Source organism: Haliotis cracherodii, unplaced genomic scaffold, assembly GCF_022045235.1.
Source record: "Haliotis cracherodii isolate W230 unplaced genomic scaffold, xgHalCrac1.p SCAF_4, whole genome shotgun sequence".
In the NCBI taxonomy this organism is placed as follows: domain Eukaryota; kingdom Metazoa; phylum Mollusca; class Gastropoda; order Lepetellida; family Haliotidae; genus Haliotis; species Haliotis cracherodii.
Genome location: NW_027266297.1, coordinates 11,250,546 through 11,278,273, shown reverse-complemented (window position 1 = coordinate 11,278,273; position 27,728 = coordinate 11,250,546). Strand labels below are relative to the sequence as shown.

Here is a 27,728-nt window from a genome sequence, read left to right as displayed (position 1 = left end):
GGATTAGGCAATAGGGAGACTATCGGAGGCTGTGTTACCATTGGATTAGGCAATAGGGAGACTATCGGAGGCTGTGTTACCATTGCATTAGGCAATAGGGAGACTATCGGAGGCTGTGTTACCATTGGATTAGGCAATAGGGAGACTATCAGAGGCTGCTTATCATTGGATTAGGCAATAGGGAGACTATCAGAGGCTGCTTATCATTGGATTAGGCAATAGGGAGACTATCGGAGGCTGTGTTACCATTGCATTAGGCAATAGGGAGACTATCGGAGGCTGTGTTACCATTGGATTAGGCAATAGGGAGACTATCGGAGGCTGTGTTACCATTGCATTAGGCAATAGGGAGACTATCGGAGGCTGTGTTACCATTGGATTAGGCAATAGGGAGACTATCGGAGGCTGTGTTACCATTGGATTAGGCAATAGGGAGACTATCGGAGGCTGTGTTACCATTGGATTAGGCAATAGGGAGACTATCAGAGGCTGCTTATCATTGGATTAGGCAATAGGGAGACTATCAGAGGCTGCTTATCATTGGATTAGGCAATAGGGAGACTATCGGAGGCTGTGTTACCATTGCATTAGGCAATAGGGAGACTATCGGAGGCTGTGTTACCATTGCATTAGGCAATAGGGAGACTATCGGAGGCTGTGTTACCATTGGATTAGGCAATAGGGAGACTATCGGAGGCTGTGTTACCATTGCATTAGGCAATAGGGAGACTATCGGAGGCTGTGTTACCATTGCATTAGGCTATAGGGAGACTATCGGAGGCTGTGTTACCATGGCAATAGGGAGACTATCAGAGGCTGTTTTACCATTGCAATGGGCAATAGACAGCTAGGACATATCAATAGTTTGATTAATTGTTCCACCCCTCATGGACTGGGGTCTTGGGCTAAGCATGACCATAGAGCTATCTCCCTTCCAATGATCGGTGGCTTACATGCATCTGTAATAAATGACTAAAGGAACGAAAGCATACCAAGTTTTCATATGCAAATAGCAAAAAGTTTAACAAAATGTTTCAGCCTTGAATTTTGCTGTTCTTAAAAAGGCCTTGAAGTTTCTGGGGGAAAAAATGTTTCACAATTATTGTCTTGTCCCAGGAACTTGTGATATCATGTACAACTGTTTAGAGAAACACAACTACCAGGTACAAACTGATGGGTATTGAAGCTGATTCAGAGTCTGAATAAAAACCCCAATCCGCACACTGGTTGATACTCTTGACTTTTGCTGCAAAATGATTAGTGGATGTATACAAAGACACAATCTTATGAAGCTGGCATCAAACCATGGGCATTTACTGTTTTTTCAAATATCCACAGTCGGGTAATTTTCAAAGTTGAAATTTGTATTTTCTCAAAATTTTGAATTTCAGGCTAAATACATTGTCAACCAACTAATAAAATATAAAAGGAGTTTGCTATATCTCGACTGAATTGTATGTGTTTCCATGCAGCCTGTCCTCGACGTAGTTCTCTACACCTTCAAGCTGACTGGAGCCATTGGACCACAGGCAAGTGACAGCTTCATCTCTCTGTACAGGCGTTGTGGTATTGCTGATTGGATCAGACTTCTTTTAATCTAAATAACCTCAAATTATGTCGCTTCCTGTTTAATTAAATTGTGAAGATGATTTCAATAATGTAATCATACAAATTTAAGACAATTATAATGGTATTAAGATGGAAAGATATTCAGTGTAAATTGCAGTTACATCTCTTGCAAGAATGGATTTAAAAAACAAATAGCCCAATATTGATAACAAGAGTCTCTGCCAAAAATGTCGGAGTCTATGAGACTGAAAGTGGCTCTTAGCATCCTGTTGAGTAGATTTTCAAGTTGTTATATGAATAATTATTAGCTGAACTTATTAGACCAAACAAAATGTTACAAGACTTTGGCTTTGAACTAGTGTCTAAAGTTGAAGACAGTAAAAATGACATGAAATCAGCCTCATCATTTCAAACCCCCAATTATTTTTGAATAATGGTTGAATTCAGTATTTGTTTGATGTATTGAATGTGTTTCAGGGTCCAGCATACATGTTAGGCTATCTGGCAGTGTCTGGCTTGATTCTTACAAGGTAAGAGCGAACGAAAGAAGACAACCAGAGACACTAAAATAGATAGTATTTAATTCCATGTACATTCCATGAAACCTGACAAAAACTAACCATGGCGCAATCAACAATAAAGGAAAGATAACTCTGATTGATCTAAAATGCAGAAAATTAGGAATGGCTGAATTCAGAACTGGGAGAAAAATGCATTGACCCCCGAGGTTTCAAATGACCTGCACGATGATGAGAAACATTTCTTTTTCTTTTCTAAGACTTAGAGTCCAAGGGACTCTCAGTTATATTTTGGGGGTTCCAGGGCCGTAACATTGGGTTTCCTGGCTGGATATTGCTGAATAATAGCTAAATGCTGCTAGAATATCACGGATGATTTAAGTGGAAAAAATATGCATTTAAGATTTATGAAGATTATGATATGTTTCCTAAATATATATATATTGTTCAATATCCTTTTGAATTACATCACTGGTATTAAATGTTGAAATGAAGTATTAGGATGATATGTTTCATTTTCCAGGTTGCGGAGGCCTATTGGCCGCCTCACAGTCCAAGAACAAAAGTTGGAAGGGGAATATAGATATGTCAATTCAAGACTCATCACGAACAGGTGAAAATGTTAACACAACTCTGAAACAACATGGAAAACACCATCCTTTGTTATCGCTATTCTCTTATATCAATATCGTGGATCCATTCGCCACCTTTTGGACGTGAGGACACCAGCTCCTTCTCCCTTATCACTAACTTAGCAGTTAGCAGCCCCACCAATGCAGGCTCTTGAAGTATTCAAACAAATAACAAGAGAGTTGTAAATGATTTTTTAAACTGGTATATGTTCCTGTGTACTAAGGCAGGGGAGTGAAGTTCTTCACTACGAAACATTCTGGTTGTATTTACGATGACACGCAAAAGTTGGGATAAGTACTGGTGATATCACTGCTTCTTTTGATCCAATCTCATTAAAATCAGATCTTAGTTCTTGCTATCGCTAAACCAAGATCAGAGGACATTTCATTACGGGTCACGTCAGAACAACCTTTCATCTGACCAATCAAAGCGTCGCTTACCAGATCATGAAAGCGACAGTTGGAATGTGTTTTCTAATCATGCAACCTTGAAAACATTAACACGGGGTATTCCAAACAACAGTTAAGGACAGTTACTGTCTGTTTCTTGCTTCCATGGGATAAACATTTGAATGGAGGAGGTGTTGCACAGTATGTGGGAAGCGCTGCTATACAATCTCAACCATACGATTAGACATTCCGGAATGTTTGTTTGTTCAGTTTTCAAACTTTTAATCGAGAACTATGTAAACATATTTTTCAAGCATAATCTGAAATGGAAGTTGTCAGGTTGAAACGAGTGCTGTAAAGCTTGAGAAAGCTGCTTTCTAATTGGCTGATGTCGACTTCTTGTTAGTCATTTCAGTAATCGGTCAAAGTTTGGGAAAGGTTGTTCTGAAGTGACCCGTAATGGGATGTCCTTAGATCTGATTTGAATGAGATTGAGTTTGATCGTGACAATACAACAATTCCAAGGTCTATATTAAATGGAGATGTGAAGAGTAGGGATGTGGAGTTGCTTCCCCTGTATTGTATGTTCATTTACAGGGATTTGCATAAGAGGTGAAGAGGCGTTCGTCATGTTTTTAAACTTTTGCGTTTATTTTCGTTTCCAGTGAAGAAATTGCATTCTATCAAGGAAACCAGAGAGAAAGGTTCATCATTCTTGCAACGTTCCAGAAATTGGTATGTAGATTTGACGAACTTGATCTGGGATGTTACCTTGGTGATTGAGATCCTTTGATTTTTACTCTTTAAGAATACACAAAACTAGTACTGGTGCTAACACCACATACATCTTAAGCAGGGCGGCTTAGTCACATTATACATGTTTTATTTTCTTATTATGTGTGGGGCGGTCGGGTAGCCTAGTGGTTAAAGCGTTCATTCGTCACACCAAAGACCTGGGTTCGATTTCCGACATGGGTACAATGTGTGATGCCCATTTCTGGTGTTCCCCGCTGTGATATTGCTGGAATATTGCTAAAAGCGGCATAAAACCATACTCACTCACTCACTTACTCACTCTCATTACGTGTGATACAGTGTTCTTTAGATAAGCAGGGCAGTCGGGGTAGCCTAGTGGTTAAAGCGTTCGCTCATCACGCCGAAGACCCGGGTTTGATTCCCAACATGGGTACAATGTGTGAAGCTCATTTCTGGTGTCCCCTGATGTGATATTGCTTGAATATTGCTAAAAGCGGCATAGAACCATACTCACTCACTCACTATAGATAAGCATCATGTTCTTGTACCATAATTACTTCAAATAAAATTTTCATTGGTGAATGTTAATTCAATATCACATTATCAGCCTTTTGCCATTCTTGCGTCATCTCATCGAATTTTAGTGAGGAGTCTGGTTTCATGGGAAGTTCTATTGTAATTCCATTTTTTGGTCATTTCAGATATCACATTTGCGCTACTTCATTTTCTTCAGACTGCAGATGGGTTTTGTTGACAGTGTAGTTGCAAAATGTAAGTTTGTGTCATGTTTAGGTTCCTTAAAATTATCATTTTTATTTTGAATATGAGAAATTTAGTCAGTATTTTGTGCCAAAATGCCTGATATTGTATAAATATTGTTTTCGGAACTGCCTCAGTTCTCTTTAAGAACCTAGGACTTTTGCCTAGCCTGACAGTTGACATTGTGTCATGGCTCCTTCAATTTCCAGTATATCTACAACATTAGGAGCTCATTTTTAGGTTCACTTTTCAGTAGATTCTACTTTGAGATAGGCTTTCAAAGCTAAACTTACGATGCTTACAAGGCCTAAAGAAATATTTCAAGTCTTCAGACTGCTAGGCTTCATACGTTTTTACATTTTTACCTAAACTGAGTGTCTTTTAACCCAACTATAATTGTAGAGGACTGGAAATGTTTTACAGTGAACATGGTCATGGGACATGAAGTGGAACCAACAGTTTAATAACAATGCTAGTTATTGTTAGTGAATTTTGGTTATGAGAGATTTATGTTGATGGTCCTGTGGACTTTGTCCTGTCTGGAGTTGACTAAATGTCTGACATGTTGATCTGTGTTGTCAGACATAGCCACAGTGGTGGGGTACTGGGTTGTCAGTCGACCCTTCTTGAATCTGGCACATAAACGCCATCTCACAAGCACCCACAGTGAGAGATTGGAGGTAAGATTTGTTGTCAATTTGCTTAAGAAATTGATTGGTCTCAGTAAAACTATTTAAGCCAGTAACAATGACACAATGATGATAAGCCAGTAACAATGACACAATGATGATGACAAGCCAGTAACAATGACACAATGATGATAAGCCAGTAACAATGATATAGTGATGATAAGCCAGTAACAATGATACAGTGATGATGACAAGCCAGTTACAATGACACAATGATGGTGACAAGCCAGTAACAATGACACAATGATGACAAGCTAGTAACAATGACATAATGATGATGACACGCCAGTAACAATGACACAATGATGGTGACAAGGCAGTAACAATGACACAATGATGACAAGCTAGTAACAATGATACAATGATGACAAGCTAGTAACAATGACATAATGATGATGACACGCCAGTAACAATGACACAATGATGGTGACAAGGCAGTAACAATGACACAATGATGACAAGCCAGTAACAATGATACAATGATGACAAGCCAGTAACAATGACACAATGATGGTGACAAGCCAGTTACAATGACACAATAATGATGACAAGCCAGTAACAATGACAGAATGATGACAAGCCAGTAACGATGACACAATGATGATGACAAGCCAATAACAATGACACAATGATGTTGACAAGGCAGTAACAATGACACAATGATGGTGACAAGGCGGTAACAATGACACAATGATGATGACAAGCCAGTAACAATGACACAATGATGGTGACAAGGCAGTAACAATGACACAATGATGATAAGCCAGTAACAATGACACAATGATGGTGACAAGGCAGTAACAATGACACAATGATGGTGACAAGGCAGTCTCAATGACACAATGATGATGACAAGCCAGTAACAATGACACGATGATAAGCCAGTAACAATGACACAATGATGATTACATTCCAGTCTCAATGACACAATGATGATGACAAGCCAGTAACAATGACACAATGATGATAAGCCAGTAACAATGACACAATGATGACAAGCCAGTAACAATGACACAATAATGATGACAAGCCAGTAACAATGACACAATGATGATAAGCCAGTAACAATGATGATAAGCCAGTAACAATGACACAATGATGATGACAAGGCAGTAAAAATGACACAATGATGACAAGCCAGTAACAATGACACAATGATGATTACATGCCAGTAACAATGACACAATGATGATGACAAGGCAGTAACAATGACACAATGATGACAAGCCAGTAACAATGACACAACAATGATTACATGCCAGTAACAATGACACAATGATGACAAGCTAGTAACAATGATACAATGATGATTACATGCCAGTAACAATGACACAACAATGATTACATGCCAGTAACAATGACACACCAATGATTACATGCCAGTAACAATGACACAATGATGATTACATGCCAGTAACAATGACACAATGATTACATGCCAGTAACAATGACACAATGATGATTACATGCCAGTAACAATGACACAATAATGATGACAAGCCAGTAACAATGACACAATGAATGCTGAATATGGATGGTACTTCAGGCATTTGAGGAGGTGTCCATGTATGTTGTCACTAGTTGGTGAGCATGTATTGAAGGTAGCCTGATGTTTGTTGCAGGACTACTACAAGAGCGGACGTATGTTGGTGAAGATGGCGGAGGCCATTGGGAGAATCGTGCTGGCCGGGCGAGAGATGACCAGACTAGCAGGGTCAGTACAACTCTTAAAGGGGCACCTGGGGGGGATTCCAAGTTGAAATTTGTCCCCGGCAAACCGTGCTAATCGATTGGGTGGTCATACACATTAACTTTTTGACACAGTATCATCATCCCTCGATTTATTTCCATGCATTACTAAAAATTGCAATCACTAATGTGTCTGGTCCAGACTGGATTATTTAGAGGCTGTGGCGAAATAGCCCTGTTCATTTGGGAGACCTAGCAAGTTTGGATCATGTCATTGATAGCTTATGTTGTATGTCTTTTTTTTTTTGCTAATGTTGTGGGCGGCAAGGGTGGCCCAGTCATATAAGGCACCGCAATTCGCTGTGCAGAGTTGCGTCCCTTGGGCTCGCCAGAAACCTATGATTTTAGGTTCGAATCCCTGTTTGCCCGGATTGGGTTTCGAGGTTTGTCAGCACCATACCTGTGATCGTGGGTTTAACTGAAGTGGTAAACGTCAGAGGCCTGCATCACTTCGGTCTTTCCTCCTTAAGCTGACATGCTGTGATACTGTTTAAAGCAGCGCAAAACCCAACTCATTCACACTCTAATGTTCAATCTCTCATCAAGACTCAGGCTGAAAATGGACACCAGTTTTTGGAGCATAGCGTTCTGTGATGCAAACAGCAGCTGGCTTCCTAGATAAGGCCTTATTTGAGTTTCAAAAATCTGAAATCTTGAATTTGAATGAAACATATAGACATTGTTACCTGTTATCAAAACTTATTGTGAATGATTTTCAGTTTCACAGCCAGAGTCACACAACTGATAAAAGTGTTGGACGATCTCAACCGAGGCCACTATGAGAGAACAATGGTGACAACGGAACAAACACAAGGTACGCCAACCAGGATTACCTGTCAGAATCAGCCATGTTAGGATCGGTCGGGAGATACAGACTTACAGATGTGTGCTTGCTCTTCCACCTGGCATCCGCCGTGATATTGGAATATTGCTAAAAGCAGCGTAAAACCAAACTCACTCACTCCACCTGGCACAGTTTTGTACAATGAATTATTACATTTCTATCTCAGGGGATTATCTCCCTTTACTCTTTTGATAGCAAGTCTGCTCCTTCTGATTTTTTTTAGTTGTGTCAAATATTTTTCCATCTTCTGACAGTTATGGGTTTGAATCCAAAATGACAGTGTCATCCTTGGTTTATATGCACCATACCCATGCTAGTTTGTTAAGTCAAAGTCGTAAAGATCTATGACCTGAGCAGTCCTCCCACATTAAACTGACGACCATGGTATGAATGAAATACTGTTCCAATACAATTACATTAAGTAATACGTTACCACTGTTATACCGAGGCTGTTGTCTCCCACAACTGCTGCTATAGCGAAATCTACCACAGAGATCTCAATTACCTCATGCAGCACGTGCGTAGCCACCTAGCTGCCATGTGACACCCTTCACTCTTGTCTCCTTCGTCTGCTAAGCAAGACGTGTTTTCTCCTGCTGAAGCGTTCCTGAAGATTTGGTGATATTTATTATAGTTTATTCTCTAATAAACTGTGCTTTTATGGGGCGTTGCGGTAGCTACGCTTGGTTATAATTTTCCCGCCAAACGGAAAATTTTTCCCGCCCTTTTTTCTATATACTTGCGGGGTTCGCGTATGCACGTTGTGTTTTACGTTTCCCCTGTTCTTGTATGTTTTGGGGGTTAACATAACTTATTTCTTTAATAAAAGTTATATGTGTATGTTATATGTTCACATTGCTCGTTTATTTTCTTGTGAAAATGCTCGTTTGTGAATCATTGTGGTGCGTGCGTTGTAACCATGTTTTGTTCTTTGTTTATAGCAAACAATCAATGTCTGACATGGATATGTCCCCAGTATCCACCCCCTCTACCCCTGCTCCTCGGAGTTGTGGGGTGTGCAGAAAGTTTTTGTCGTCCCGGGATCCCCACGATCGTTGCCCGCGGTGCAGGGTTCCTTGCGGGGACACCCGGTGCACCCTGTGCGAAGGTCTGGGGCCTGCGGAGTTTGAGCGGTACCGGCTGTACGTACAGTCCGTCTCCACCCCTGTGGTGGCCGGTTCGTCCGGTCGGGGTCCCTGTGCGGGTACCACCTCCTCGGCTGCGGCGGATCCCCTTGCGGCCCTCGGGCTGTCTGGGGATTCCGTCGCCGCATTGTTGTCGAAACTTGTGGACTCCAAGCTGGCGGCCTTATCGCAAGATAGGCCGCTGGCTGTTCCGTCCCCGGCCTCTTCGGTGGCCGCGGGTTCGGACGCGGGGTCCACCGGTACGGCGGCGGCTGCCGTGGTTACCGGTCCTTCCCCCGAACCGTTGCTTCCGCTATCGGTTAAGGACCGCGTGGCCATGGTGTATGACCTCTTCGAGGACATGCCAAAGCCCCTGCCGATACCGCGGGGAATCCACGGTTCCGTGGGTTCCTCCGAGGTATACGACGAGACGTCCGACAAGGCTTTCCCGGCATCAACCTTGCTGCGCGGGATTAAGCCTTCTTTGGAGAAGGCCTTCACGGCTGCCTCCGGTCGGGGTCTCCCGTTACCTCCCCCGTCGTGGAGAAAAGGGTCTTTCCCAGTACATGACCTTGCCTTTCCCGAGGCTGGTCCTTCTGCGGAAGCCCATGTGGAGCGTTTGGGGGTCCGTGCCCCACCGGTTGCCACGGTACCACAAGGTACCTTGCAACAGCTGGACACCCTCGCTCGACACTCCATGCTGGCATTGTCTCACGGAGACACATACCTGGCTGCAGCGGCCAGTCTGGTCGAAGGTTCTCCTACGGACCGAGACCAGCGCATTTACAACTGCTTGCTCGGTTTGAATGCTTCCCTGGAGTACGTTGCCGGGGCTTCGGCCTTTGTTTCCGGCACGTGCCATTTTCTTCGGCGCCAGTCGTATCTGGCTGCTTCAGGGTTGGACGCTGCCAATCAGGAGGTGCTCCTTTCGCAGCCTTGGTCTGCTCGGACCCTGTTTAATAACAAGATCCCTGGGGTTCTGAAGGAACAACAGGCCGCTGTGTCTGCCGATGCCTCTCGGCACACACTGGATCTTCTGGGGTCCTTGCATAGGCGCCTGGGTGCCGCTCCGAAGCGGAGCGCGCCCCAGGATGCTGCGTCCGGCAGGCCTAAGGGGTCGGGTCCTTCTTCCTCCGGGAAGAAGCCCCGCTCTGAGGGCTCCGGTAAGGGTTCTCAGCAGCCCTTTCGCGGGAAGAAGGGGAACTGTGGCATGTGACTTGGAAAACAGCATTTCTCCTCTCCTTTGCCACGGCGGCACGTGTATCCGAAATTCATGCACTCGATGTCGCCAAGGTACGATTCGATAGGGGTGACGAAGGAGCGGTCCGCCTGGGCCTGCTCATGGGCTTCGTCGCCAAGAATCAGAGAGTCGGGCAAACGGAGAGAGAATTCACTGTAAGATCCCTCAAAGAAATCTTACATCCTGCTGATACTGAGGACAGAGCGCTGTGTCCGGTTAGGGCCCTTAAGTCTTATCTTAAGGCTTCGAATGAACGTAGACAAGGGCATGACCGTCTGTTCATATCGTGTAACCCTAATCGCACGGTTGACATAACTCGCAACTCGATTGCGTTGTGGCTTCGTTCTGTCATCAATCTGGCGTACCGGTCTCGGGGGTTACCGGTAGCGGGGTCAAACCCGCACGAGATCAGGGCGCTAGCGGCAACATTTGCCCTACACTCGAATATCTCTGTTCACAGAATATTACGAGGTTGTTACTGGCGTTCTGACTCGGTTTTTGCCAATCATTACCTCAGAAAGGTTTCTGATGAAGACGTGGAGGGGGTGCACCGTCTTGGGCCGCTGATCGCGGCACAAGCGGTCATCTAGGGGGTGTGTCCAGCGCAATTCCAAACTCCGCAGTCGTCAGTCCTTGCACGGTGGTCAATCTGGGTCGTCTCCAATGTTCCCACGCCGTGGGTACAGGAGTGGGGGTCCTGCAAACCAGCGCACTCACACCACAGGTGAGGCGGCTTTTTGTGTGTTTTGTCCTTATTTGTATTTTGACAATTATTCATTTAATTGTCTGTCGTGTATTCCAACCTTGTGATACATGCTTACGAATACTGGAATTAGGTCACGCGCCTAATGCATACTTTAAGTAGGCTTGCCCTGGGATATACGGTCTGAATGAAATTAATTTCCCTCTTTTCGACTGTTTAACCTGATCTAAGATTAAGCTCACGCGGATACAGTGTTCTCATCCGCTGCGGCGATGAAATACCTATCCAGTGGGGCCGTTTGGAGTCACCAATCGTTTTGGCAATGACGATTGAGCCTTACGGTATGCGCTTGACAGTGCTTTGGTATTCCTATAGGGTAACGCCTAGCTAGGTGCATGCGCATCGAGTGCTTCCGCCTTGGTGTTTACTTCCGCTGGTCGGAAGGAACGCTAGCAGTCAGGATTCGGGTTGTAGGTGCTCCCCACCGCCTACTGTGGTAGTCAGCCTCGGTATAACAGTGGTAACGTATTACTTAATGTAATTTGTAGAATTTTCCTATTCGGAATATTCTATAAGTAATACGTTACCACTGGGCTGCTGCCCGCCCGTCCGTCCCCCGAGCACTTGCTCTCGCAGGAGACAAGAGTGAAGGGTGTCACATGGCAGTTAGGTGGCTACGCACGTGCTGCATGAGGTAATTGAGATCTCTGTGGTAGATTTCGCTATAGCAGCAGTTGTGGGAGACAACAGCCTCGGTATAACAGTGGTAACGTATTACTTATAGAATATTCCAATAGGAAAATTCTACAAAACTTTCACTCCTACTTTAGACAGATGTATTAATAGAGAAATAAAGATTTCAAAACTATATCTCAAAATTGTGGGGTTTTTTCAGCTCTGGAGAATAACAAAGCATTGAAACCTGGTAGCGGAAAGATCAATATTCAAGATCATATTATCAAGTAAGTTATAAGTTAAAAGTGACTGTTTGTTATAAAAAGTATTTTTCCAGCTTTGAACAGCATAATAGTTCTGCGGTAAGAGATGCTTTTCTTAGCAAGTTGATGGCCTCAGCTCCTTTAATGGAGTAGAGAGGGTCATCATTGTCTGGTTGTGCTGTTGGTCATCATGACTGCTGTGTATGGTAGCACATAGTACTTGAATGGCACAGCTGGTCCCAACATCAAGGTGCCCCAAACTGTTGTCCCAGGATCAATTGTGGGTTTGAATCCCAGATATGTCCTGATTATGAACTTTGGGTCTCAGCACCATAGACGTCAGCGTCCTTCACCACTTTAGGCTTTCCTCCCACATCAAGCTGATGTAACTGAAATGCTGTTCAGGGCCACTTGCACACAGTGACCTTAGCACTACACTAACCTCCATACTTAACATTGACTTACGATAGTCATAGTGCTAAGATTGCTTTGTCCAAGTAGCCTCAGTGGGGGGCGTGGGGTAGCCAAGTGGTTAAAGCGGTCGGTCATGCCGAAGACCCGGGTTCGATTCCAGACATGGGTACAATGTGTGAAGGCCATTTCAGGTGTCCCCCGCTATGATATAGCTGGAATATTACTAAAAGGGGCTTTAAACCTTGCTCACTCACTGGCTTCAGTGGTGTAACACTCACCCACTTTCTATGCCACTGTGACTATGATAGGTGTGACAGATATTTACATGTTTGCATTGCTGGTCCAGGTGCTCAGTTGAGGGGTGGTATAGGGACTTCCTGCACTCCTTCATCTCTGTGTGATTTGTGCCTGGTGAGCAGCTCAGACACCTGTTGAATATATTTGGTCTGTTTCAGATTTGAGAAAGTCCCCCTTGTCACCCCGAATGGAGATGTGTTGGTGAAGGAGCTGTCCTTTGAGGTAGGCCATGTACTGTTGGTGGTGTTTGATATCTCCTGGTAAACAGAGCAAAGACATCTTTCCAAGGGAGTTAACGGTCTATAAAAGTCCAGTTTCCACCCTTTTCAAACTAGGCTAGAATTTCACGGATTGGTCCTAGCGCCACCAGTGGCTATTTCGAGTTATGTCTCTTCTATATCCCTCCTTTTGACCAATCAGATTCCACTTCTCATAACACTTGCATTTGCTTCAAGCAAAATGGCGGTGAGGTCAAGACAATCTGTTCCATAATCAAGATTTATTGTAATATAGGGGCCGCGGGTAGCCTAGTGGTTAAAGCATTCGCTAGTCACACCGAAGACCAGGGTTCGATTCGCGACATGGGTACAATGTGTGAAGCACATTTCTGGTGTTCCCCGCCATGATATTGCTGGAATAATGCTAAAACCATAATTAACTCACTATTGTAATATACCTCACGATGTGCATCAAGTCACTTGAGCATCTTGATTAAAAACATGAAAAATTGGGAAGAAGCCAGTTGACGCCCATTTGACGGCACACATGCTCTGCAAATCCTGCAATTAACCGAAATCTGACCAGCAGTTTCCATATTGTTTATGAACGGGATGTAGATTTTGTTAGTGCAGCCAAAGTTTAAAGTTCTCCATAATTCCAGCCTAGTTCGGAAAGGGTGGAAACTGGACTTTTGTAGTCCGGTAACTCCCATGCTTTGGGAAGAAGCAGAGAAAGAGCTCGACCTCCCTGTTGGTCCTGATGAACATGCATGGATTAAAATGTTCCGGGTTGAAGGGAGTACTACATGGCGTAGATGAGCATATAACATCATGCTTGTTTTAGTGCACTGTAAGGTCAAAGGTGAAGACATTTACTTCAAGTAGTTGAAAGTAAATGTGGAAATGTGAACTGGAGACTAGAATCACTCTTGATTCAAAGCATGTAGTCTCCATCCCTCAGAGAGAATTAAGTGGCCCCAAAGTGTGCCATGCTGTCATCACAGAGTGAGCTAAGTGTATGGGGGTCAGCTTCAGTCCCAGCTAATGCGAGAATGTAATGTAAACCATGAATGCAATTACGATTCTCCATTCCATCCATAGACATGTTGCTATGGAAACTCACCACCCTCTGGCTATCTGCCTGACAGGAGGGAAATCAAAATTTGGATTACAAATCATTTTCTTAAGGCAGACCTATTCAACTCTCTGTACCATTGTTTGCACACCATGTATTCTATCATTCTTGTGACTCAACCAGAGTTCATTATTAGCATGAAATACAAGATAGTTTTCGAGATATTTCACAGATTGTCTTTGAATGTTGCCATGCACACTTTTGGGTTTCACCAAAGTGGTAGACGTCTGAGACCTGCATCACTTTCCTCCCATATTAAGCCAACATGCCTTGATATAACTGGAATACTGTTCAAAGCAACGTTAAGCCCATTCACTCACTCAGACTCATTCCAGTACAGGGCCTACTTGCACAATGCGATCTTAGCGCTACAACTATCTTAAGTCTGTTAGAGTATGGGAGTAGTGCTAAGATCGCTTTGTGCAAGTGAGCCCAGATCAGGTTCTCCCGAGCCCCCTGTTGTAACAGCTGTCTAATGAAGACTGGGTAGTCATAATGTGTGTCCTGGCTGATTGTGTGTCATTATCATGCGTGTTATACCTCCATTGACTGTTAGTAATGCAGGAGGTGTCGCCCTGTGCTCTAACATGCTGTGCATCACTGTGCAGAGTCACAGCCCTTAGCCATGATCTGCTGATCCCACATTTGCCCAGTTTGAATCCCCAGTCTGTCACCACCACACCGTTTCACTACAGTGGTTAACATCTGCCAACTGACATTTGGTCTTTCTTCATCCATTAGGCTGATACATTGTGAGGGATATTAACTAAGATTTTAGTCCACTTGTCCTTATAATGATAACACATAGTAAGACCCTTAAAATTGGCAAATATCTACTAGTCCTTATGACACCTTAAGATATAACTATTTGGCAGTTTGGCAAGGACTTTAGGACTAGTGCCAATTTCTTTTGCTGCTTGTGATATACTGTTCAACAAAAGGTTAAATTCAACTCACTCACTGTGAGGGTAATGAGGGAAGTCAGCATGGTTGGATGTAATTATTCTAAAGCACTATTCACTCACTTACTCAACTTACTGGACCAAGGATCTTGGATTGTATGGGAGGCAAGGGTGGCCCAGTTGTCCAAGGTGCTGGGATTCACTGTGCAGAGTTGCATCCCTTGGGCACGCCAGGAACCTATGATTGTGGGTTCGAATCCCGGTTTGCCCCGATTATGTTTCTAGGTTTATCAGCACCATCCCCGTGCTCATGGGTTTAACCGAAATGTGGTAAACGTCTTAGACCTGCATCACTTCGGGCTTTCCTCCCACATTAAGCTGATGTGAGCGATATAACTGGAGTACTGTTAAAAGCAGCATTAAACCCAACTCACTCACTCAATTGTATTGTACGTTTCCAAACTTTGTCATATTATGTTGACATGAAATGTCATCCTCTGTTTCTTCAGGCCTCGCATTTTGGTAAACCTGCACCAACCCCTGGATCCATTCTCATGGTTCTCTCGATCTCAAATTACCCATCCTTGATTTTCATTAACATTTTACCGAGCAATAAAATGTTGAGATATGAAAAAAACCTGGGTAACGGTTACATGCTGTTGTCATATAGGTGGAATATTGCCGAGTGCAGTGTTAAGCAGCAAACACACTCTGAATACCTGTGAGACGGACAACAATAATTCCAAGACCCAACTGTCATGGTGACAGGATCAATAACCAGATATTTATTTTAGCCTCTTAGTATTTACTCATATGGAATCAATCTCATTGGGTACATATATTTCCTTGTTATTCTGTGTATTTTTCCTCGCTTAGCATTGTTTTGGGTCCAGTCTGTTGGGTATTTGTAAACCAAAAAGTAAAAAAATGAATAAAATCTGCTCAGAATGCAATTGTGTGTTTGTCCTATTGCCCAAAGTGTGTCCCATGTTGCAACAGCTAACAAAAGCAATATGAGTCTAAGTAACACTATGCAAGGTGTAGCCATTTGTGCACTATTCACTGCAGTACAGAGTTCATTTATGTGATTAAAGCATTCTATCAATCATGTTGGTAAATAGCAAATTTAGGAATTGGCACCAGTCCTATAGTCCTTGCCAAACTGCCCAATAGTTAAAGTATCATAAGGACTGGTAGAAATTTTGGTTTAAGAGTTTTGCTATATGTTATCATTATAAGGAGTAATGGACTAAAACTGTTTGTTTCTTATGCTGAAATAGCTGAAAAGATGTCACTTGCGGGAAATAGCACACCCACAACCTTAGTATTTGTGAATCAGATAGGCCCCATGGGCATGTTATCGTGACATTATGGTAAGACTGTCAGTGAACATGCAGTGCGTGTGTTCATAATAGATGTCACTGTACACGACTTCAGGATGCTCCTGGAAGACTGGATACAGTGAACGTCTTCTTGACAAGCAGTGGTGTAGATGTCACTCCCATATCAGTTGAAGGATGTCACTTTTAATACAAACCCTGCTTACCAGCAAAACAAGCGTAAAAACTGACTTGATGTGTATGTGATTGTGGTTTATAGAGAACAAGGCCGCTACCGTGTGAAAGATATTTATGTGGATAAAGGGGGAACAGTCAACTGCTGCGTGTAGATGTTACTTGTGGGGCTGTGGGTACAGTCTACTGCTATTGTAGACGTTACTTGTGGGGCTGTGGGTACAGTCTACTGCTATTGTAGACGTTACTTGTGGGGCTGTGGGTACAGTCTACTGCTATTGTAGACGTTACTTGTGGGGCTGTGGGTACAGTCTACTGCTATTGTAGATATTACTTGTGGGTCTGTTGGTACAGTCTACTGCTATTGTAGATGTTACTTGTGTGTCTGTTGGTACAGTCTACTGCTATTGTAGACGTTACTTGTGGGGCTGTGGGTACAGTCTACTGCTATTGTAGATATTAGTTGTGGGTCTGTGGGTACAGTCTACTGCTATTGTAGACATTACTTGTGGGTCTGTGGGTACAGTCTACTGCTTTTGTAGACGTTACTTGTGGGGCTGAAGGGACAGTCTACTGCTATTGTAGACATTACTTGTGGGTCTGTGGGTACAGTCTACTGCTATTGTAGACGTTACTTGTGGGGCTGTGGGTACAGTCTACTGCTATTGTAGATATTACTTGTGGGTCTGTTGGTACAGTATACTGCTATTGTAGATGTTACTTGTGGGTCTGTGGGTACAGTCTACTGCTTTTGTAGACGTTACTTGTGGGGCTGTGGGTACAGTCTACTGCTATTATAGATGTTACTTGTGGGGCTGTGGGTACAGTCTACTGCTATTGTAGATATTACTTGTGGGGCTGTGGGTACAGTCTAATGCTGCGGGTAGATGTTACTTGTGGGGCTGTGAGTACAGTCTACTGCTATTGTAGACATTACTTGTGGGGCTGTGCGTACAGTCTACTGCTATTGTAGACATTACTTGTGGGTCTGTGGGTACAGTGTACTGCTATTGTAGACGTTACTTGTGGGGCTATGGGCACAGTCTACTGCTATTGTAGATGTTACTTGTGGGTCTGTGGGTACAGTCTACTGCTATTGTAGACGTTACTTGTGGGGCTATGGGTACAGTCTACTGCTATTTGAGACGTTACTTGTGGGGCTATGGGTACAGTCTACTGCTATTGTAGACATTACTTGTGGGGCTATGGGCACAGTCTACTGCTATTGTAGATGTTACTTGTGGGGCTGTGGGTACAGTCTACTGCTATTGTAGACGTTACTTGTGGGGCTATGGGTACAGTCTACTGCTATTGTAGACGTTACTTGTGGGGCTGTGGGTACAGTCTACTGCTATTGTACATATTACTTGTGGGGCAATTGGCACAGTCTACTGCTATTGTAGATGTTACTTGTGGGTCTGTGGGTACAGTCTACTGCTATTGTAGACGTTACTTGTGGGGCTATGGGCACAGTCTACTGCTATTGTAGATATTACTTGTGGGGCTGTGGGTACAGTCTACTGCTATTGTAGATATTACTTGTGGGGCTATGGGCACAGTGTACTGCTATTGTAGATATTACTTGTGGGGCTGTGGGTACAGTCTACTGCTATTGTAGATATTACTTGTGGGGCTGTGGGTACAGTCGAATGATAAATGTAGATCTTATGTAGGCTTTGGTAGAACAGCATTATGCTTGAAGCAGATGTTATGACATGATTCTTCAGATTTCCCATAAAATATTTTGTTAACTTTCACTTGACAGTACTGACATGGCCCTCATGAATTTCTTACTTAATTTTGACTGTTGTGTAACATTCAGCTTTCTCTGAACAGGTGTGAGAGAGATTTATGTCACTTGTGAATATGTTGAATAGAAGTTTATGGAACTGAATTTTGATATTGTTTTGGTTCTAGTTTGTAGGTTGATTACTCATCAGTGGGAATATGAGTAGTTTTCAAGCTGTCATTTGTTCCTTGATTGTTTCAGAATGTGTTTTTTAGAAATTGATTGTCTATATGTTGCACTGTGTATTTTGTTACAGGACAATGTTTGTTTCTTGCTTCTTTTTGACAATAGGGGACCCGGGTGGCCCAGTCGTCTTAGTTACGTCCCTTGGGCACGCCAGAAACCTATGATTGTGGGTTTGAATCCTGGTTCGTCCCTGATTATGTTTCTAGGTTTGTCAGCACCATACCCGTGCTTGTGGGTTTCACCAAAGTGGTAAACGTCTGAGACCTGCATCACTTCGGGCTTTCCTCCCACATTAAGCTGACACGCCGTAATAGAACTGGAATAATGTTAAAAGCAGCGTTAAAACTCAACTCACTCAATCACTCTTAAGTCTCAAATATTTACAGGATGAGTGGCATTAAACAACAAATAAACGAAAAAGATGTTAGCTGTTTGCCTTGAATTCTTCATTGAGCATATTTCTTCAGTTTGTTTATTACATTTTGTGTTTGTTGTTATTTGAAACAAGTAATTAAACATGTTATATAGCAATGGCTGAAAGTCAACCAGGAAGTGATTTTCACTTGAGCACACATTTCACTTGGCATTAGTATTGCTATGTTATCTCTGAAATGTAATAGAATTCCATTGTCATCTACAGCTGGCCACCAATATTCAATGTAGCTGGAAGTGTATTAATGAGATTTTGTATTACACTAGAATTGCCAAGTGTGGCTTAGTACATGAGCAGCAGCAGCAGCATCCCAATGAGTTGATCACAATGAGTCTCATGCCTAATGTCTGGCCTGGGGTGATTCTCTACAGGCCGCTGTCATAGAACTGGGATATTGCTGAGTGTGGCATATAAGCAAACAAACTAACTAACTGACTGCTGCATTAAACACATTGATTCACATTTCATGCAGAGTTAGGTTAGTGGCAACAGGATCTGCAGCTCATGGGATATAATCCTAATTTCGCCAGATTATGATCGTTGGTTTTTCACTTACTCTCATGCCTATGATTTTGATTCCCACATGGGTGTAACTGCATTGTGAAACCTGACCCATGAAGGTCCTGGTTAGAATAGGTCTTCAGCTGCCTATGCATGCTGAAAGCGACAACTAACAGTATTGGGTGGATGGCTTGGTGCACGTCATCGTATCCCAATTGCGTAGATCATGGTGTCAATCACTAGATTGTCTGATCCATACTTTATTATGTACAGACTGCCATCATATAGCTGGAATATTGCTTAGTGTGGCGTTAAACACAAACAGACAAATCATTGTACCCAGTAGGATATCACTTGAGTACTTTTAAACAGTAGCACAAGGTCCTGTACATGCACAGGTCACAAATCAGGTGAGGCTAAACAATGTTAACGCTTGACTCCTGAGAGTTTCTTGGACTTTGATCCTGCCCCACACTGAAGCACATGTAACACATGTGGTGTCTCCTTGGGCATGTGACTAAGTTTGAAATATGCCTCTGTTCACCCAGCAGTGAATGGGTACCATGTAGGATGGGATGGTAATGTGAATGTAAACCTTCTTGTGCTTCATAGGCAGCTTGGGTTGTACTCTCCCTAGGGAGCTGAGAATAAAACTGAGTGCACGCACAGTGATCCCTTGTGCAGTGTGGAACTATGACAATATATAAATGGCCATATTATTATTATACGCAGGGTAAAGCTCACTCACTTTTCCTCATGCTATTCAAATATTGCTGGTACAGGAAATGGCCTCATTTTCATTCACAACCAGACCTTTGGAACAGTTGTTTTGCTGGACACGTACCCATTAATCAGGTTAGGGATACTGACATCATTGTGGTCCTGTCCGATATGGAAACTAGAATTGTTTGGGGCTGTTACGATTCACTCGCGTGTTCAGTGAATCAAACCATGTCCCTTCAAGAATTGAATTTGTTATTTCCAGTGCCTGGAATCAAATATTTTGATTTTAAAAATAGTTTTTTACTTGAACTCGTCGGTTATGATATAGTTTTCTTAAAAGTGACAATTCTCTTAAATATTTCTTTTGACAGTAATGTGGTCACTGGTCATTGTCTCAGTTGAGCAGATACTACCTGGATAAGTGCGGTATATTAATGAATAATAATATAGTCTTGATATGCATCATATTTGCCTCATAGTGTATTCATTGCAGCCCTTGTGAACATAGGTTTATATCACAGTTATATACAGAGAAAAAGATTCATTGGGAGGATGTTTTAATGGATTGGTGAGCTTGTCACCCTTTGTTTCAGGATCAGATCTGGTGACGCCTTAATTTCATCGTTCACCATTAAATGGCACAAGTTTATACAGTCGAGTATCATTAATCCGACACTTTTTAATCCAACAATCGGCTTTATCCACCCCTAGTGAAGGGAACCGATTAAATCAGTGCTATTTAGACCTGACCTAATCTGACAGTCTCGCACTCCGACACACCTAATTTGCAATGAATTTTCTGAAATCACTCATTAATCAGTCTCGTAATCTGATACCGTGATCAGTCATCTGCCCGTAAGTACACAGCCTGTGTTTTGATGCGAGATGAGTCGGCTGGTAGCTGCATATTACAACGGCCTGACAATAAACAATTAATGCTTTAAATAAACAAAACAGGAGTAATCACATGTTTAGATTTTATAACTCAATCTCATAAAAATCAATATAGTCCTCAGATAGTTCTTAGATACAGTTCTCGCTACCGCTGAGGACATCCCATTACAGGTCACATGAGAACAACTTTTGCAAACTTTGACTGACCAATGAAATGATTAACACAAAGTCAACATTAGCCTCTAAGAAAGCAACTGTCATGAGCTTTGCGATACTAGTTTCAAACTGGTGACTTCCATACCAGACTATGCTTTTGAAAGTATTTTGAACCAGTCATTTAGCCCGTAACAGTTGTTTTGTGTTAAACTTTTCGAGGTTGCATGATCAGACATATTCCGCTAACAATGTAACATAACAGTATGAAAATTTCATTTTTCATTTTGTTATTATGTGTTTGTATCATTGTATATCATGTAGATGTCCGATTTTCAGTCGCAAAGGTTGATACCACCTTATTTTGTTTATCCAACAAACTTGTTAATCCGACATAATCATATGCAACCAACCATGGATAAACGGGACTTGACTGTATCAAATGTTTACTTTGTATAAGGTATTTAGTTTTATTGTGACAAAGAAGAACTTAGGGAACCTGTTTAAGGTAGTCCCCTTCAGATAAGCAAGTTTTTGTGCATGGCTTAAAAGAAACACACTCCAAAGTTCCATACACATGTGGAGTCTTGTCCTTTCGACAAAAAGCCAACATTATTAGGTCTCTGAGCACTTAAAGTTGGAGCAAAAACTGTGTCAATAGCCGCTTTGTAGGTCCTGCAAGTGACCTAGTTGGTGTTGTGACGAACAGATGTGACCTTGATTTGGCTGTGACTGGTCACTGTGTCCCTGGTGTAGCTGGGGAACATGGCACACCAACATTAGACCTTGGCTTCAAACTGGAAGATGGCAGATCACTTGCACAGACATGAACCTGGAATGATCTGCAGCATGAGAAGACCAGACCAATTGAAATACTTGTTTCAGAGCTACAGATAAGCTGCGTATTTGCGTAAAATACCCCAAACACATATCCGGGAGGCTAGTGGAATTGCAGGCTTAATTATTAGGGGTTCTCTTATTTATGTTTCACTATTCAGACTAGTTAACATTTTAGGTTATTTTTTACCACTGAATATGATCTTGTGTTTTCATGATGGAATAATAGTCATCATAGCCTCTGGCAATAAATAAAGGCATTTTGGTGGAACTATGAATATTTAAACATATATAGTCGGGAAAGGATTGTCATTATCAGGGAGGTCACTTTACAGTTGAAATGACTGCCATCATCATTTGAAACATAATTACATATTTACCAAAACAAGCACTGCATTGCATTCTGTGCTCCTTATTTGACATAAACACCTGTGCCGTAACACACGTCTCCAGACATGATTATGAAATAGTCGTGATAAGACTTGAATAAATTTACAAGTCTAGACTTTGAGGATAAAACACAACGCAGAGGTTATAGGTTGAAAATGTAAAACCACAAGCAAGGAAAAAGCTTGAGGAAATTGAAGAGGCCTGTTTTATCCAACTTATGAACCCTCTAACAGCAAGAAATACCAGAAAAAATAAGAAAACATTGAGATTCCTTAAAGTGAAACAATACATAGTGTTGTGGTATAAAAGGAATTCAATCAAAGTGTTCTAGAGAAAAAACGTGCTGCATATACTAACTGGAGTCATGACATGTAAAACTGAACAACTTTTCATCATCTGCCCCATTGGCTGAGTGGGAAAACCGTGGGTTACAAAACACGATGTAAGAGGTTGCAGGTTCGAATCACGTCATGTAATTTTCCTGTAAGTAAAATTGTGACTTTTAACCAATCAAAAATCAACATTATTTTCATATCAAAAGTCCAATTTTTAAAATGTCAATTGTAAAACCAAGGTCTAACTAAACATCTAAGGCCTATATTGCTTCTGGCTTTCTTGATCATGAGAGGCAACTTAATAGATTGGGTGGTCAGGCTACTTGACTCTTTTCATGGCTTTTGCTCGAACCCAGATGGTGCAGATTGTTGCTCACAATATTGATCCCTGGTTTGCATGGATTATTGCCAGGCCTTTGTCATAAAGCTGGAATTTTGCTTAGTGTTTCATTAACAACAAACACAATCATAATGGGCTCTCCCTTTGGTTCACATGCACAAAGCAGTCTTAGGACTAAGAGAATTAAGAGTCTTTGTTGAGATATGGGAGGAGGTGGCTATAGCGCTAAGAGAGTTCTGTGCAGTTGAGTTGTGGACACTTGACTGGTATGTCGAATTTGGTATTCAAGTATGTGTAGTGATCAATTGACCTGTGAAGATCTGGGTTAGAATAGTCTTCAGCAACCCATGCTTGCCATAAAAGGCGACTATGCCTGTCGTAAGAGGTGACTATGCCTGTCGTAAGAGGCGACTAACGGGATCGGGTGGTCAGGCTCGCTGTCTTGGTTGATGCACGTTATCGACCCCAGTTGCGTAGATCGATGCTTCTGATGTCAATCACTGTATTGTCTGTTCCTGACTTGCTTATTTACAGACCATATAGCTGGAATATAGCTGAGTGCGATGTTAGACAAACAAAGGAATCTATCTTTGTGTACAAAGAGTCACTTCAGCTCTCTGGTAGGTTGTTACACGAGCGGTTGGATTGCACCTTAAAGTCAATGTCCGCTTTTTGCTGTACAAGTGTAGCCCACGCTTAACTAAATGTTATTTAGTGTCAAAGTTCAGTGTCATGATCACAACTGACACCTCACTGAAGGAACCAAAATATGCATACATGTGCTGATAACAAGCTTTAACCTTGGTTGGAGTGGATGTGCAGAAAAGTACATTGATTTAAACAGTGTCACCATGCATGTTTACATAGATACAACATGAGCTGGTAGATAAGTGTTATTCTATTTTTCTCATTAAACAGATTTGTTTTGTTTGTAAGGTATTGAATTTATGGCTCAAGTGACAAAAAAATCAATGCCTTGCAAAATCTGTGACATAAATTGCATTGGGACACCACGTGACAACAACGTGTCTCAGGTTCCCTTCAGCATTACAGGTTAAAATGATTTGTGTGACAATCAATATGTCAACCTTCTCCCCTCTCAAAACATGGACTGGGCCGGAAAGTGATCGCAGTACATGCCAACCCATTAGTGACAAGGGCAGATGTCAGAGAGCCCTTGTAAATCTAGCCTGACTCATATTGACCTGAGAGGGAAGGCAGGTTGGCCTGGGAAGATTAGGGCCGCAGTGCCTGGGTAAAGCGACCTTCAGTCTGCCCATGGAATCTGGCCTCATCCAGAGGCCATACTGACATGTTCTTATGACGGGTCATGGGGGGTCAGGCGAGGTCAGGGGAGGGTGACACTCTTGACCTCCTTGCTTGAACATGTTTATTTTGCTGGGCCAAGGAATGGGAGTATGATGAAAGAGATATATTTAGACCCAGCTGTGGAATGAAATGCATGTGTGACCAGTCTAATCTGGAATGAGCTGGTTGTCAGTGCCCTGCTTCTTTATAGAGCCATGTTTATTTATGTTCACAGCTGAATGAGTTTTGGAAGGATAATACATACTGGGTGTACCAGGGTTGATGGTCTATAATGCCTGCTCAACCAGAAATAGCTAGGGCAGAAATTTTGTGTGTTATGTGTGGTTGGAGATTGTTTATATACTTTGTTGACATATAAAATATATTCACAGGATGCATTGATGCAAGACCAAATTTTGACAAGTCCATATACCCAACACCATGCTCTGAAATTGAACAGGGCAAGTCAAGGGGGCCTTTTCAAAACCCTAAGGTTAAAAGTTGAATATTTAAGTGGTTCCTAGATTGGAACACTTTAGGGAGAAACATCAAGGACCCCTTAGTTTTGAACACTATAAACACTGTGTGACACATTATACATGTAGACAGTTGGCGAAATGATATGAGGAAAAATAGAAAGTTATTGTCCCAGTTTGTTACTTTTGTTGTGTTTGTTTGAGCCTAAACATTATCAAATACATTCTATATGTTGATTGTGTGTGTCTTCCATTTCAAAATATTATTCATCTAAACACATATGCAGTTGTTATAACCAGCATATATGTTGATGGAAATTAGATTCTACCTGCAGATCTAGTTGAGAGCAGATGGATGGATTATCATTTGGGTCACGAAGTTATATCCTGACAATGGACTCCAACCAACACTATTCATACAACAGTGCCACTCAAATGCATGTTTATTGCGATTTGTGCATGTGTCTGGACAATGCTATTTTCGGCAAAGTTCAAAGTGGCATTTGCGTTACTGGTCACTTCATGCATATATCATGTGCTATACTGGGGACTGATAAAGTAAGGCATCCCCTTTTATCCAGTTTATCGTATCTCCTTTCTATTATGACAAAACACCTGGACCCGTCCAGCATCATAGCCTTGTTTCGGAAGTGATGTCACCGTCTCCATCACAGACCTATCTCTACAAGTTATCACAGTATTTCTCTTGCTCATAAGACACACACATAGACACAGAGACACACGCACGCACGCACGCACATACACGCACACCACACAAAGCCAGTCATTCTGTAAGTGCAATAAAATTGACGACAATGTTAAGCCCCATTTTACATCACATCGCCTAATACTGGTCAGTAAAGTGTGGTCACATGTCCTCTATCAGTCACTAGATGAGAAAGCAGAAGGTCATGTTGAGACAGGTGCCCCTGAGCACCCAGCTAAGCCTTGTCCCCTCTCCCTCCCTGGACAGAGGGACATGTAGATACAGGTGCCCCTGAGCACCCAGCTAAGCCTTGTCCCCTCCTCCCTCCCTGGTCAGAGGGACATGTAGAGACAGGTGCCCCTGAGCACCCAGCTAAGCCTTGTCCCCTCCTCCCTCCCTGGACAGAGGGACATGTAGAGACAGGTGTCCCTGAGCACCCAGCTAAGCCTTGTCCCCTCCTCCCTCCCTGGACAGAGGGACATGTAGAGACAGGTGCCCCTGAGCACCCAGCTAAGCCTTGTCCCCTCCTCCCTCCCTAGTCAGAGGAACATACAGACAGGTGTCCCTGAGCACCCAGCTAAGCCTTGTCCCCCCCCCCCCCCCTCCCTCCCTGGTCAGAGGGACATGTAGAGACAGGTGTCCCTGAGCACCCAGCTAAGCCTTGTCTCCTCCTCCCTCCCGGGTCAGAGGAACATACAGACAGGTGCCCCTGAGCACCCAGCTAAGCCTTGTCTCCTCCTCCCTCCCGGGTCAGAGGAACATACAGACAGGTGTCCCTTAGCACCCAGCTAAGCCTTGTCTCCTTCTCCCTCTTTTCTATTATTTTTAAGCTTTTGTTAGCAGTTACTGAAATATCAATCATGCCTGGATGTCAATGAGTATAGTTTAAACCGGTTGAATGCCACTCAGTTGTTTGCATGTTATGTTGGGTAATATGACCGAAAGTAATGGAACAGCTGTCTCGTCATGATTTAAAAATTGTGTTATGGTAATGGAATTAAGCTGCATCATTGGCAGTATCATTTCTGATAGAATTGTGCTGCCAGCCATGATAAATCCTATGATGCAGCATGAGTCATATTCACATGACATAACTAATGATATATTTGTTTTTGTGAATAATACCACTAAACAGAAATTTGACCATCTGTACATCTGCTTGTTATGTGAGCTTGTTATTTGCTTGTTATAAGAGCTAGGTGGGTAAACTGAGGATGAGGTGTTGCCTATTACTGTAAATCTAGAAAGTGGTGTTTTGTTAAAGTACTGCGGAAACTGTGAGTGACACACAATCGCAGTAGTTTCACGACGCAGTTATTTTTGCAGGCCAACAACAAACAAAAATTGTAAAGAGGCATATTGCTTGTATTCACTTCCACACGTTGTCAAACCTTCACACCCTGTGTCCTTTATTACAAATTGTCACTCAGTGTCTAATCAGAAAAGTTGCCTTATCTGCCACATCTTGACAAGTCATACATACGCCTGCACCTGCTAGTCTCCACTATTAGATACACATGTTACTCCAACCTAACTTGTCAATTACAACCAGACGTGTGTATGTATAGTTTAAAAATCACTGACTGTTACGGAGTTACCATTTCAACACATGCAAAAGTAGATTTGATCTTTGGTAATCTCATCAACAGGGTGTCGCAAAACAATCCAAACACTGTTACGGCTATTGTAAGCCATTCTCAATAAATTAATGGCACAAAACTTTCCACATGTACAGTAATGGCATATTGTATTTGTGTTTTATTGTCTGTTGTTTCATTGTCATGGGGATAGTAAATGATAGCTTCAGACATTTTTACCGAATATTCTCTGTTGCAAACATAAGCACTAGGGTAGGCATAGATAAGTAGTGTCATAATTTGTAAGATGACAAGACCCTCCCTACTCCTTAACCCCCCCACTGGCACTACATGTAATGTCATTCTGTGCTCCCTGTGTACTCTAAGTACACAGACTGTCCTGTGGTCTAGTGGATAGACCCTCTGCCTGGAAGTTTGGGTTTGATCCCCAACTGCCTCATACCAAAAGATGTAAAAAGATGGTATTTGTTGTTACCCTGCCTGGTGCTCGGCATTAAGGGGCTACAACAAGGACTGGTCGGCTTGGAGTCTGTATACTGTGTCTGAGTGGGGTATTCATAGCCCTGATGTTAAATACAGTAGCAAAATCCCCTGAGGACCACCTTAATTTTGAACACTGCTCTCATCCTGTGACTATTGTATGGTCTCATTTCAGGGGGTCGGTGGGG

At 42.5% G+C, this 27,728-nt stretch overlaps 1 protein-coding gene across 1 annotated transcript in view; it reads left to right on the top strand.

Moving 5' to 3' along the window:
- The window catches only part of LOC139478418 (ATP-binding cassette sub-family D member 3-like), a 62,817-nt gene that overhangs the window by 18,218 nt on the left and 16,871 nt on the right, over nt 1-27,728 (top strand). The window contains exons 10-19 of the mRNA XM_071260872.1: nt 1,473-1,529; nt 2,047-2,099; nt 2,611-2,700; nt 3,775-3,844; nt 4,567-4,636; nt 5,207-5,304; nt 6,936-7,027; nt 7,782-7,876; nt 11,869-11,935; nt 12,781-12,844. Coding sequence (XP_071116973.1) covers nt 1,473-1,529; nt 2,047-2,099; nt 2,611-2,700; nt 3,775-3,844; nt 4,567-4,636; nt 5,207-5,304; nt 6,936-7,027; nt 7,782-7,876; nt 11,869-11,935; nt 12,781-12,844 — 756 coding nt within the window. The remainder of the gene's footprint in view (nt 1-1,472; nt 1,530-2,046; nt 2,100-2,610; nt 2,701-3,774; nt 3,845-4,566; nt 4,637-5,206; nt 5,305-6,935; nt 7,028-7,781; nt 7,877-11,868; nt 11,936-12,780; nt 12,845-27,728) is intronic.